At 36.0% G+C, this 12,734-nt stretch overlaps 1 protein-coding gene across 4 annotated transcripts in view; it reads left to right on the forward strand.

Annotated features, from left to right (window-relative positions):
• The window catches only part of LOC149747754 (neurexin-1-beta), a 546,613-nt gene that overhangs the window by 397,381 nt on the left and 136,498 nt on the right, over positions 1–12,734 (forward strand). For all 4 annotated transcript variants that reach the window (XM_022573880.3, XM_022573879.3, XM_089923193.1 and 1 more), the window contains exons 4-5: positions 994–1,083; positions 2,458–2,777. In XM_022573880.3, the coding sequence (XP_022429588.1) occupies positions 994–1,083; positions 2,458–2,777 (410 nt within the window). The remainder of the gene's footprint in view (positions 1–993; positions 1,084–2,457; positions 2,778–12,734) is intronic.

Genomic DNA, 12,734 nt, shown 5'->3' on the forward strand with positions numbered 1-12,734 from the left:
ACGATTGAGTGCTGAGATGGCAGTCTAGATTCTTCCTAAGTGCTTCATAGATCAAGAAAACAGTCATCTATTTGCAAGCATTATTCAAGGTCAATGTAAACTATGTTTTTATCAGATAATTTTTTTATTCAAAGAATCAAGGCTCCCACTTAGTTTAGAGCTATGAATAGGGACCACTGTTGTGGCTTGTATTTGTTCCTGAAGTTATCATGCCTTCTTTAGAATAGTTTAATAAAAAGCAAATATTTGAGCACATAATTTTTTTCAAATGTCATACGCCTCAATCTGTCAAGTTTTAAATGAAACTGAAGGACACTCAAAGTCACTTTTGTCAAAGCCTTTTCCTATCATAACATATTTGATGATGCAAGATGTATTCCCTTGTGATGTCCAAGTGGTTGATAAACCAATTTGTGTGGAATATACAAGAACTATTCAGACTTTGTGGTTTCCTTAAATGAGATGAATAAGAATTTCTCTTTTCTGAATAGGACATAAAGTATGCTAGGCCTATTTTAGATGCTTCAGTGTGCCGAAGATGGTATTAAGTTTGGTGTTCATAAATTACTAATCTGGAATAAGAAGAGATTGAATGTATTTTGAAAACTTAAACCTGTTTCACCTGAACATGTTTAACTAGTTAATAAGAAACATCAAAAAGACAAAACCCTGAGATCAATGTTCATTTTTTTGTAAAGCTATTATTTGCTGTTTAAATTGGTTGTTCGGGTCTGTCTATAACATAAGTTTTAATAACCTAGCTCAAATGCAGATTTCTAATTTTCAATTAACATAGGAATAATTTTGTTTGCTAAAATAAAATAAATGAATGAATGACAAGTCTGAAACATGAAATGTTCTAGGTAGAACTTTTTAAAATTCCAAATTTCAAAAAAATCATGGGGCAACTGTATAGCTCAAGCTTTAAGTATTAACTTTTAACCTTTGACCTTACAGATTTTAACCAATGAAATGTCTCTTTAAACTTTAAAGGAAACAATGATAACGAGCGCCTGGCGATTGCTAGACAGCGAATTCCATATCGACTTGGTCGAGTAGTTGATGAATGGCTACTCGACAAAGGTAAAAAACATTGATTAAAACTTCAAATAAAAAAATAATTTGAACATAACCAAGTAGTACTTCATTGTAACACTAATAAACATAAAAAATAAATTTTCCGTAAAACTAAATTAAAAACAAATTTAAAACAGTAAAATGTAGATAGTAATATTTGCATTCCTTGTATAATAATTTCTATACATTTTTAGACGTACCAGCTGTTTAATAATCTTACCCTGTTAACTTAAGGTTAAAGGGACTGTTAAATATAATCCACTAACTCAATCTATGAAGGTACTCACAGCAAGCATTAACCCAAAATGATAAATCATTTATAGATTATATTACATGTTCCAGCCTCTAAATTATTAACTAAAATATATGTAGTTCTGATATCTTCATTATGGTCCTGAAAAAAACAACAACAAAAAAACTCTTGGTTTAAACTCTAGGCATCTTAAATAGTGGGCAATATGGATTGCCAGTCAAAATGAAGTCCCTTTAACGTTTGCAAACTTCTAAGAGCATTTGGGAACAAGCCCTAATTAAAACTGAACTTAAAGTTGTGTGCATGCTTTTTATGAACAGAGAGCAATCTGCTAAAACTGGATACTCAATTTGATGATATTGGTACTGTTGTGCTGAGGATTGCTGTTTGATGGAAATGTGCCATAATTTCTCCATTGGTTTGTGTATCATTGCTGAAGCTGCTTTTTACATCTGAAGCTATATTTTTTTTCATTTTGTTTTGTTTTAATAGACTTGCTGAAAGCCAATCAGAAAAATCTTTTTGGATTTTTTTTGTCTCTGACACGCTCAGTGTAAACTATGTGTTTCTTTTCAGTGTATTTGCCGGAAAACAGAATAATTCAAATAACAATGGACTATTGCCTTCAAAAAATACACATTTCTAAAGAAGAGCATATAGATACCTGTGGCCATTATGTGAATTACGAAATTTTTACCATAAATTTAAATTCAGATTTCAGCTGCTATAGATGAGTTTCTACCAGTGGTAATTTTAGAATGACAAATACTTGAAATATTAAATATCTCATTTTTAATTAAACAATTTAGACTTAAGAGACCAACAGCATAAGGTCTTGAGGTAAAAGGGGAAAGGAATCCCCTAAAAATTAATTTGTAATACATATCTTTGATTGGTCTTTTAGCAAAAGCACTACATTTATAATAATTTGAGAATTTACAAGTATTTGCCAATGATTATGCATCTCATGGACACCTCATTTATAAGCAATGAATTATGAGTCAAATGCCTCTCTTATAGTTTATTGCTCTCATTATCCACCCCATGAAAGATCTGTTTTATCATCCTTTGTAGAATGTAGAGTTCACAATCAACATTTTTGCATGTATGTAATATTATTTTTACAGGGCGTCAGCTCACAATCTTCAATAGCCAAGCAACCATAATAATTGGCGGGAAAGAGCAGGGCCAGCCCTTCCAGGGTCAGCTCTCTGGGCTTTACTACAATGGCTTGAAAGTTCTGAATATGGCAGCCGAAAATGATGCCAACATCGCCATAGTGGGAAATGTGAGACTGGTTGGTGAAGTGCCTTCCTCTATGACAACTGAGTCGACAGCCACTGCCATGCAGTCAGAGATGTCCACGTCAATTATGGAGACCACCACGACCCTGGCTACTAGCACAGCCAGAAGAGGAAAGCCCCCTACAAAAGAACCCATTAGCCAGGTGAGTACACAGATTTCATTTCTTCATTCTGGATCTGTGATTATGAAAGTGGACTTTTCTGCATATGTGTCTTTTCTAGAATGGGATTATTTCTGATCTCAAGCATTATGGCTTTTTTAAGACTTGCTTAATATAATGAATTCAGTTTGAGGATGAAATGTGTATATGCTGTTGGTTTGTGGTTTGTGAACTTTTATTGATATATACTGCTTTGTGAAGGTTTGTGTGTGGTTAGTTGATGGTCTTGATTCAGTAACCTTGGTCTAGCCCAAGCTGAGGGGATTGTCTACTAATTACACAGGTCTTTCACTTTTTAAGTTAAATGAACGAGTCAAATAGTGAGGTATCTGAAAGGCCTTGTTCAAGCTCAGCACTTCATCAAAATAAAATAAAAGCAAATTTGAACATCTTAAAAAAGAAATTGCCTATAGCACTTCTATTGTATTTTGAAGTCTGAAAATTTTGAATTGGTAGGCATGTGGCTCTCACCATGAACGATAAGTCCACTATTTTACTGTTTATGGGAAAAACACACTGTTAGTTTATCTGAGGACAAAGACCCAAAATATGGTACTTAAAAACTGTCTTGGGGGCTTCCCTGGTGGCGCAGTGGTTGAGAGTCCGCCTGTCGACGCAGGGGACACGGGTTCATGCCCCGGTCCGGGAAGATCCCACATATACTGCGGAGCGGCTGGGCCCGTGAGCCATGGCCGCTGAGCCTGTGCATCTGGAGCCTGTGCATCTGGAGCCTGTGTTCCGCAACGGGAGAGGCCACAACAGTGAGAGGCCCGCCTACTGCAAAAAAAAAAAACAAAAAAAAAACTGTCTTGGGCCAACATATTTCATACGTTATATAGCTAAGTGCCCTCACCCATATTTCACTTCAATGAGCTTATTTTTCAATCTTATGTCTAAAATTTTTGAAAAACAATTTTTAAATGTCACACTTGTACAAGTAGGAAGTATATTTATTCCATCAAGATATACTTACTGATTGCCTACTATGTGTCAGGCACTGGCTTAAGTATTGGCATTACATCAATGAAGAAGAGAAAAAAAAAACACCTGCCTCAGAGCTTACATTTCATAAAGGCTTTTAGAATGCTGTTGAAATTCTATTAAATTCTATTAGATCTCTGTTGACATTTATAGCCTTTGTACATATTCTGTTGTTAATGCTTTCAGAATTGTGTGTTCTTCTTGGCCCAGACTTGATTGTTTGCTTTTGTTTTGTTTTTGGTAGTTAGTGAACGTCTCTAGTAGGTGCCATATAAAGCTTTCCAAAGATAAGATTCTTACTTTTCTAGAAAACCACGTACTAAAGAAGCAAGAATGACACCAATTATTTTTTAAATTGCTTTTATTTCAAATGTTTGAAATAGATCATGTGTCACATTTAGAAAGAGAGTAAAAGAAGATGAATTCTGTTCAGATCAGCACCCTATCTACTAATTAACATATGTTTACCAGAGAAAGAAGAAAATAGATTCTGATTTTTACTTTGAGTAGGAAGGAGTGGGAGGAACAGAATAGAGAAAGAGAAAATGTCCTAGAAGAAGAGAGATGACCAAAAAGTTGTAAAGTCTGTAAATTTATAAATGTAGTATTTCATATTATACACCTATATGCATCACTTTTTTCTTTCTTCTCTCTCCTTTTTTAAAATTTGCATTTGGCCACAAAGTAAAATGGGCTGTCTCACAGGGTGTTCATCAATATGTATTTACCGATCACACTACATGTGCCATACACTGTTCTAGGCACTGGGGATACATTAGGAACACCAAACAAAAAGCCCCTCCCTTATGAAATAGACATTTTAGTAAGAATGTGTGCTTAGAGTAAAATCATTTTGTTGATTTTCTGTGTCTTGTTTGGGTTTATAAGATTGTTAATAATTGCACTTAGCCTCTTGGATAAAGATTGTGTCTTTAGACAGATTTATGCATGCCCAACAGCTCTGTTTGATATTCTTTTCTGATACTTCACTAATGATTTGTTATTGTGTTTATTGGTTTACGGTTTATTTAACGATAAGCAGGTTATTAAGGCAAATCTGATATAGGAAAATGAAACACAGAGCTATGATAGACTATTTCCTTTATGTAAAATAATTCATAAGAGGACATTCTAGGACATTCGGAAATAGAAATGTTCTTGTGAATAAAATTTGAAATGATCAGATTTTTTTCTTAGTAGTCTTGTTTCATCGTTAATGAAATCACAGCTGCTTAAGTTACTAGGTAAACCAGATGTATCCCAAAATAAGGAAAGAATTATCAGCCTTACTTTTATGTTTTTTATCAATTAGTACTCGCTATGTATTAAGAACTTGTTTTTTAAGTAAACATTTGTAAAATAGCTATTTCGTTTGCAAGTTAAACACCTAGAAATGAAGAAATTAAAAATTTATGCATTTTATAATATTAACTAATGTGAAAGGAAAACAGTTAACTGCCCATTAATTGCCAATGAAAAGAGTCTCTTTTATTGTAAGCTATAACATGTTTAAAGATAGCAGTGGTTTATGGAAGTAAATGATCTAATTAATTAATAATTACTTGGTTCACTTGAGGAAGTATTGACTTAAATAAAAGATTACTAGGTCCATTAAAAAATACATATTTTAAATCTTTAGATTTTTAACAGACCAATAACAGCAATTAAATAGTTTGGATTAATATACTACAAATATTCAACAACAGTGTTTTAAAGTTGTACTAAAAGTTTTTAAAATTCTCTCTTGGGGCTTCCCTGGTGGCGTAGTGGTTGAGAGTCTGCCTGCCGATGCAGGGGACACGGGTTCGTGCCCCGGTCCGGGAAGATCCCACATGCGGCAGAGTGGCTAGGCCCGTGAGCCATGGCTGCTGAGCCTGCGCGTCCGGAGCCTGTGCTCAGCAACGGGAGAGGCCATAACAGTGAGAGGCCTGCGTACAGCAAAAAAAAAAAAATTCTCTCTTAAAAGGATATGTTTGTGATTACAGGTAATAAGATGTGAATGTATGGGGGAAAAACTACTAGGGAAGAAAGCAAATTATTTATTTTTGAGTAACAGAATAATTTGTTGTAAATTTACTTCACAGTTGATTTTTATCTTGCCCTCCAGCTACAAAGAGATTACTGATATATGTAGAATTTAAATGTTTGTTAGAATTGTCAAAGTCTTGACATTTAAATATGCAAGTGATTTGTAATGCTAATTCTAAGACTGTAACCTTTGACCTGCCTACTTTCATCAACCGCCTTACCAAATTGTGTACCAGGGAGGGTCATTTTATTTTTCAAAAGCCACACTGGACTGTTTTCTCAATCAAGGTATATTTTCCTCAGCAATAGCTACAATGGCAATGTACTTTAGGGTGATTGCATGTTTTCGAACTATGGAAACAGATTTTTGGTCAAGCAGAATTAAATTGGATTCATTTCAGACAGATGAGATGAGGTTTGTTCAGCCATCCTGCAGGGCAAGTAGTAGGGGAGAATTTTCAGTTTTCACAGAGTCAGAGAATATAAAAGAGTATTCACAAAATGTCATCCCATAAGATCCTGTTTACATTCCTACTTAGAAGTAAATATGCTTTAAAAAGAAAAAAAAAGGTTTTCTTCTCTGAATGATGATCAATTTTAAGACTGATGTTTACTTTAGGAAGATATGATCTATGTCATGAAATAATGAGTACATTTACCAACCTTTCTGATTAAATGACTTTAAAAAATGTGAATATAAAAATATTAATAGTACTTTTTATATGGATTATATAAAGTTGGTAAAAATTTGTTTTACTTATGATATCTACTATCTAAATGTTTCCATAAGACCCACTCATCCTAAAAAAGAGAAACTTTCTATAAGGCTAATCTCAGAAAGTGAATATTTGCAGATAATTAACAGTATTAAGTTCTTCAGGATGCTGAGAGCTTCTTGGGATTTTTGATGGCTGAGTGTTCCCTCCTCTTCTGAATAATCTGCCAATGTCTTACAATGTATTTGTAGATTTACTTAAATGAGTAAAAGTACGCCAACATGCAAAGGGCAATATTCATTCCCTTTGGTTGCCAGTTTGTAAAGAAAGGAAATTATTCCTTTTCAGATCAAGATTGTGAAATTTCTTTTGGTCTATGCTTTGTATCACATTTTGTGATATTGTGGTTCTTTCCTTCAAGAATATTTTACAAGTTATTTACATACCGTAGACAATATGGATCCATAGTAATGCCTTTTGCCTAGAGGAGGTATGGTAGAATAGAAAGATCACAGCGAATCAGGAGACCCGTTTCCAATTTCAACACAACCACCTACCTTTTTTGTGTAACTTGGACAGGTGGGTTAACCTCGCTGCACTTTGGCCTTGCGCTCTCTCTAAAATAAGTGGGTTTAGGAATCTCTTGAATTGTACTCAGCTCTAAAATTTCACTGACTCTAGTGATGATACTCTTAATTAGGTCTTCTGATGCTTATTTAATAAAGCATAGATTTCACCCTTGACTTTTACACAGTGTGGCATGCATCTCAGTTGGCCTGTATAGTCCTCTTGTGCACCTGGTGTACCGATGTAATTATTAATAGTATCCTTTTCTGACTCTCAAAAGCATCCCATTTTCGTCTGTAAATTATATTCCATTCTACTTTTACAGCATATATAAAATCTATCTTTGCAAGAAAATCATACTTCATAAGAATAATAAATAGAGAAGCCCTGTCCTTTCATTCAGAGCAGAAGCTGATTCTGGTATCCTTACTTGGTTTCAAGAATCCATAGCCTTTTTCATCTTCTTTTCATCTCATTTCAAAAATCTTTTCATCTCATTTCAAAAGTCTTGAGAAGGGTGCTTCCCTGGTGGACGCAGTGGTTGAGAGTCCGCCTGCCGATGCAGGGGACACGGGTTCGTGCCGCGGTCCGGGAAGATCCCACATGCCGCGGAGCGGCTGGGCCCGTGAGCCATGGCCGCTGAGCCTGCACGTCCGGAGCCTGTGCTCCGCAACAGGAGAGGCCACAACAGTGAGAGACCCGCGTACCAAAAAAAAAAAAAAAAAATCTTGAGAAGGGAGACAGAATAAGGCTTTGAGAGATTTTGACTGGAGGGACTATAGTTTGCAACTCTTAGTAAGAAATTAAATTGTAGACTGGAGCAGAATCAGTAAATATAAATGAAATGTATTGGAACAATCTAGTTAGGCTTTTTTCAGAGTGGAGGTAGCAAACCTACTCAAGAAAAGGAACTATTGAGGACTTAAAACATTGGTAGGTGGTCAGGACCTGTATCTTCATTTCCTACTGAAGTCATTGGCATTTGATTCCTATGGAATGTTCCAAAAAGAATCCCAATTAGGATTCAAGCAAAAAAAGAGTGTTTGAATGTGTCACACACTGCTGTTGCTTCCTGGTGGCTTTGGAGATACTCATAAAAAATTAATACTATTTGTTTGAAAAATGTAAGCAGAGTGCACACATATTTCCATGAAAAATATCTAAAACTAACAAATAACATATTGTAACTTCAAAGAACAAAATTTTATTTTTTTATTAAAAGTATTAATTAACCTTAGCTGTGGCTTCATTATTAAAAAATAACTGCATTACTTATAATTATGTGTGTTCCTGATAACTACTCTGCATTTTAAAGTACTAGTGACATGAGTAATTAGTTTTATTTTCCCTAGTCCAATCATTCTGCTCAATTCACTTAAACTAATGTACATTTCTACTGCAAATTTTAGTGCATACTGAAAAGAAAAACACTTGGGTGTAGATTTGAAAATATATACAAAGGCATATTCTTATGAAACTAAGAAGAATGGTGCTGGCTAAGAAAAGTGCAGCTCATTGTAATTTTAAATGTAGGTAAGCACTTCAGTTTAGAAGGTGTTTTTCCCCTCGTTGTGGGTAAGCAAAAGTTCTAGGATATATACATTTTAGAGTTTATTTTAAGAATTATTGTGTTCAGTGCATATTCTTTAGGGTCTGGAGGTTTCACTGGATGAAAAGGTGCTCTCTTGGTGGATGCAACCTTGGTTTTGAGACATCTTTGGACAAGGCTAGTTCTAGACAAAAATAGCCATCCATCCACCCATCCATCCATTTATTCACTTAACATATGTTTGCTGAGCACTTACTATATACCAGGCAATGTTCTAGTCACCGGAAATACAGCATTGAATAAAATTAGATTTTTCTGTACAAAGCTCACATTCTAGTTAGGGGAGATGGACAATAAACCTTAAAACAGCATACATGGGATGTCAAGTGCTATAGGAATAAAGCAGAGAGGAGAGGGGATGCTTGTGCGTTGGGGCTGCGGGGGAAACATAAGACGGGAATCTTTTCTGAATAGATATGGAAAGGTTATTAGTGATATGGCATCAATTATAAAAGAACATTGGGGGGGGGAACTCTGCATGCCCTGCCCTGTGTGGTCCTAAGGACACAAGACACTAACTAATAAGTCTTGTTAATTAAATCAGAAGAGTAATCAAATTCTAGGGATGTATGTGAATGAGGAAGAAATGAAGACTCAGAAAGTACAGCTTGGTATTATTCTTGTTATTTTACACATGAGAAAAATTGAGGCAGAGAGAAACTAAATAACTTCCCCAAGGCTATGCAGCCAGCTTCTTTTCAGAGTACGTTGGGGTGATCTGGTCCTCTGCCCTTAAATCGACATAGAATCTCATCACTTCCTGCCTTCTCATATTCTGAACTAGCTCAAACTTCTCATATTCTAAACTAGCTCAAATGATCTCCACCCAGGTGTCAGGCTGCTCTTTCAAAAATGCAAATATGGGCCTTAATACATCCAGGTATTTAGGACAAAGAGCAGATTCCTTGGATGATTGTCAGGGTCCATTCTTCACAGCTGGCCTCCTATCTGCTTCACTAGAAGTTTTATCTCCACTCCTCCACACTCTTTTCTCCTGATCCTGTTGAACTACTAACAGAAACCTCTAGAGGTCATGCTGTTTCACACCTCTCTGTCCTCTGCCTGGAAAGCCCTTTCCTTTTTTACACCTACCTATTTCCCTCCTTCATACTCCTGCCAATCTCTCTCAGTCTGATTCTGCCTTCTGAGAGCTGACAGTCTGAAGAAGCACCACTGGCAAGGGCTGTTCGGAGGCAGTATTGCACAGGGGTCAAGGGCAAGACTCCAGGGGCCTGAATGCCTACTTAAATCTCAGCCTTGGGCTTCCCTGGTGGCGCACTGGTTGAGAGTCCGCCTGCTGATGCAAGGGATGCGGGTTCGTGCCCTGGTCCGGGAAGATCCCACATGCCGCGGAGCGGCTGGGTCCGTTAGCCATGGCCACTGAGCCTGCGCGTCCGGAGCCTGTGCTCTGCAACGGGAGAGGCCACAACAGTGAGAGGCCTGCGTACCGCAAAAAAAAAAAAAAAAAAAAATCTCAGCCTTACTTTCCCTACATACTGGCTATGTGCCCTAGGCAAGTTAGCCTCTCAATACCTCTGTTTCCCATCTATAAAATGGGGATGCTGATTTCATAAGCTTATTGTGAGGATTAAATGAGTCAGTATAGTATGTGAACTATATACAATTACTGCTATTTGACAATTTGTATTACCAAAAAAAAAGAAAATTTCTTATGGTTCACCCTAAAATACAGAGAAGTAAAAAAAAGTCTGACCCATGTAACCATTATACAAATGATAGTTACGTTTGAAAAGTTACATTCCTCAAGTACACTGTATAAATTAAAGCATCTTTCTTACCTTTAAAGATATTTTCTCTGCCCTTGAAAACAGCTCTGAATTGATGTTTCTAAATCAGAACTCAAATGGTGTGGTATGTACTGTGCTGAATTCTCTGTTGAATGTGTTTTCCACAAGGAGGCAGCACCGTTCCCCTAGAACAAGGATGTGGGAAGGGGTGGGAGGCAGGAAATGATTCAGGGGGAGAGTTGTCACTGGCATTTAGTGGGAGAGGACCGTGGACCCTAAATATACTGCATAATGAAGAACTCTCTGCTATCCACTGTTAGTGGGTAGTGAAGAACTCTCCGCTATTTTACTCACCTCCACCCACCATCACCACCATCATCACCACCAACAACACAATCTCAAAACACTGTTGACGGAGCAGCCCAGAAATTTCGCATACCTGTTTCCCAGCTGTTCTCAGACAGAAGCTCATTCATAGTATGACACTGAATAGTGCAAATATGACTTCTATCACTATCCTCAATAACGTGTCTTGATTAAGGAGCTTAAAAGTCACGATATACTCCTTTTTCAACTTGGAAATGAAAAACTTCAGGTACTTCCAGCTGTGAGTTAGACCAAGTTGGGTTTATGATTCTTGATACAATTTCTTTTGATATCATTTTTATTACCATGGGGGAAATAGAATGACTGAAAACTCTGTATCTAATTAATATGTGGCAGTAATTTCAGTGAGCATTTTCTCAGAAAGAACTGGTGAGGTTGGCTCCCTTTCTGATATTTCAAGTCTCAGTTGTAGGACAAAGGAATATCTTTTTATTATTAACAATGCTTTTTCTTCTTTCATGATATATATTAAACAGTAAGTATTGTTCAATAAACTAGTATCAAGATTAAATTTAGATCTCTATGATTTTTTTTTATTGAAGTAGAGTTGATTTACAATGTTGTGTTAGTTTCATGTGTACAGAAAAGTGACTACATATATGTATATATATGTATGTAGGTAGGTATATATATATATGCTTTTTCAGATTTTTTTCCATTATAGGTTATTACAAGATATTGAATATAGTTCCCTGTGCTATACAGTAGGTCCTTGTTGTTTATTTGTTTATCTATTTTATATATAGTGTGTGTATCTGTTAATTCTCAACTTCTAATTTATGCTTCCCCCTCCGTTTCCCCTTTGGTAACCATAATTTTGTTTTCTATGTCTGTGAGGCTATTTCTGTTTTGTATATAAGTCCATTTGTATCCTTTTTTAAATAGATTCCACACATAAGTGATATCATATGATATTTGTCTTTCTCTGTCTGACTTACATCACTTAGTATGATAATCCCTAGGTCCACCCATGTTGTTGCAGATGGCATTATTTCATTCTTTTTCATGACTGAGTCATATTCCATTGTATATATGTATACCACATTTTCTTTGTCCATTCATCTGTCAGTGGACATTTAGGTTGCTTCCATGTCTTGGCTATTATAAATAGTGCCACTATGAACATTGGGGTGCATGTGTCTTTTCAAATTAGAGTTTTCATGTTTTCCTGATAGAAGTGGGATTGCTGGATCATATGGTAACTCTACTTTTAGTTTTTAAAGGAACCTCCATACTGTTTTCCGTAGTAGCTGCACCAATTTACATTCCCACCAACAGTATAAGAGGGTTCCCTTTTCTCCACACCCGCTCCAGGATTTGTTATTTGTAGATTTTTTAATGATGTACTTTCTGACCAGTGTGAGGTGATACCTCATTGTAGTTTTGATTTGCATTTCTCTAATAATTAGCCATGTTGAGCATCTTTTCATGTGCCTGTTGGCCATCTGTATGTCTTCTTTGGAGAAATGTTTATTTAGGCCTTCTGCCTGGTTTTTGATTGTTTTTTTAATATGGAGCTGTATGAGCTGTTTGTATATTTCGGAAATTAATCCCTTGTTGGTCACATCATTTGCAAATGTCTTCTCCCATTCTGTAGGTTGTCTTTTCCTTTTGTTTATGGTTTCCTTTGCTGTGCAAAAGCTCTTAAGTTTAATTAGGTCCCATTTGTTTTCTTTTGCTTTTATTTCCATTACTCTAGGATATGGATCCCAAAACGTATTGATGTGATTTATGTCATAGAGTGTTCTGCCTATGTTTTCCTCTAAGAGTTTTAAGTCTGGCCTTACATTTAGGTCTCTAATCCATTTTGAGTTTATTTTTGTGTATGGTGTTAGGAAGTGTTCTAATTTCATTCTTTTACCTGTAGCTGTCCAGTTTTCCCAGCACCACTTATTGAAGAGAT

Source organism: Delphinapterus leucas, chromosome 13 (assembly GCF_059928025.1).
Source record: "Delphinapterus leucas isolate spDelLeu-1000000601 "Yukka" chromosome 13, BTC_Dleu_Yukka2, whole genome shotgun sequence".
Classification (NCBI taxonomy): Eukaryota; Metazoa; Chordata; class Mammalia; order Artiodactyla; family Monodontidae; genus Delphinapterus; species Delphinapterus leucas.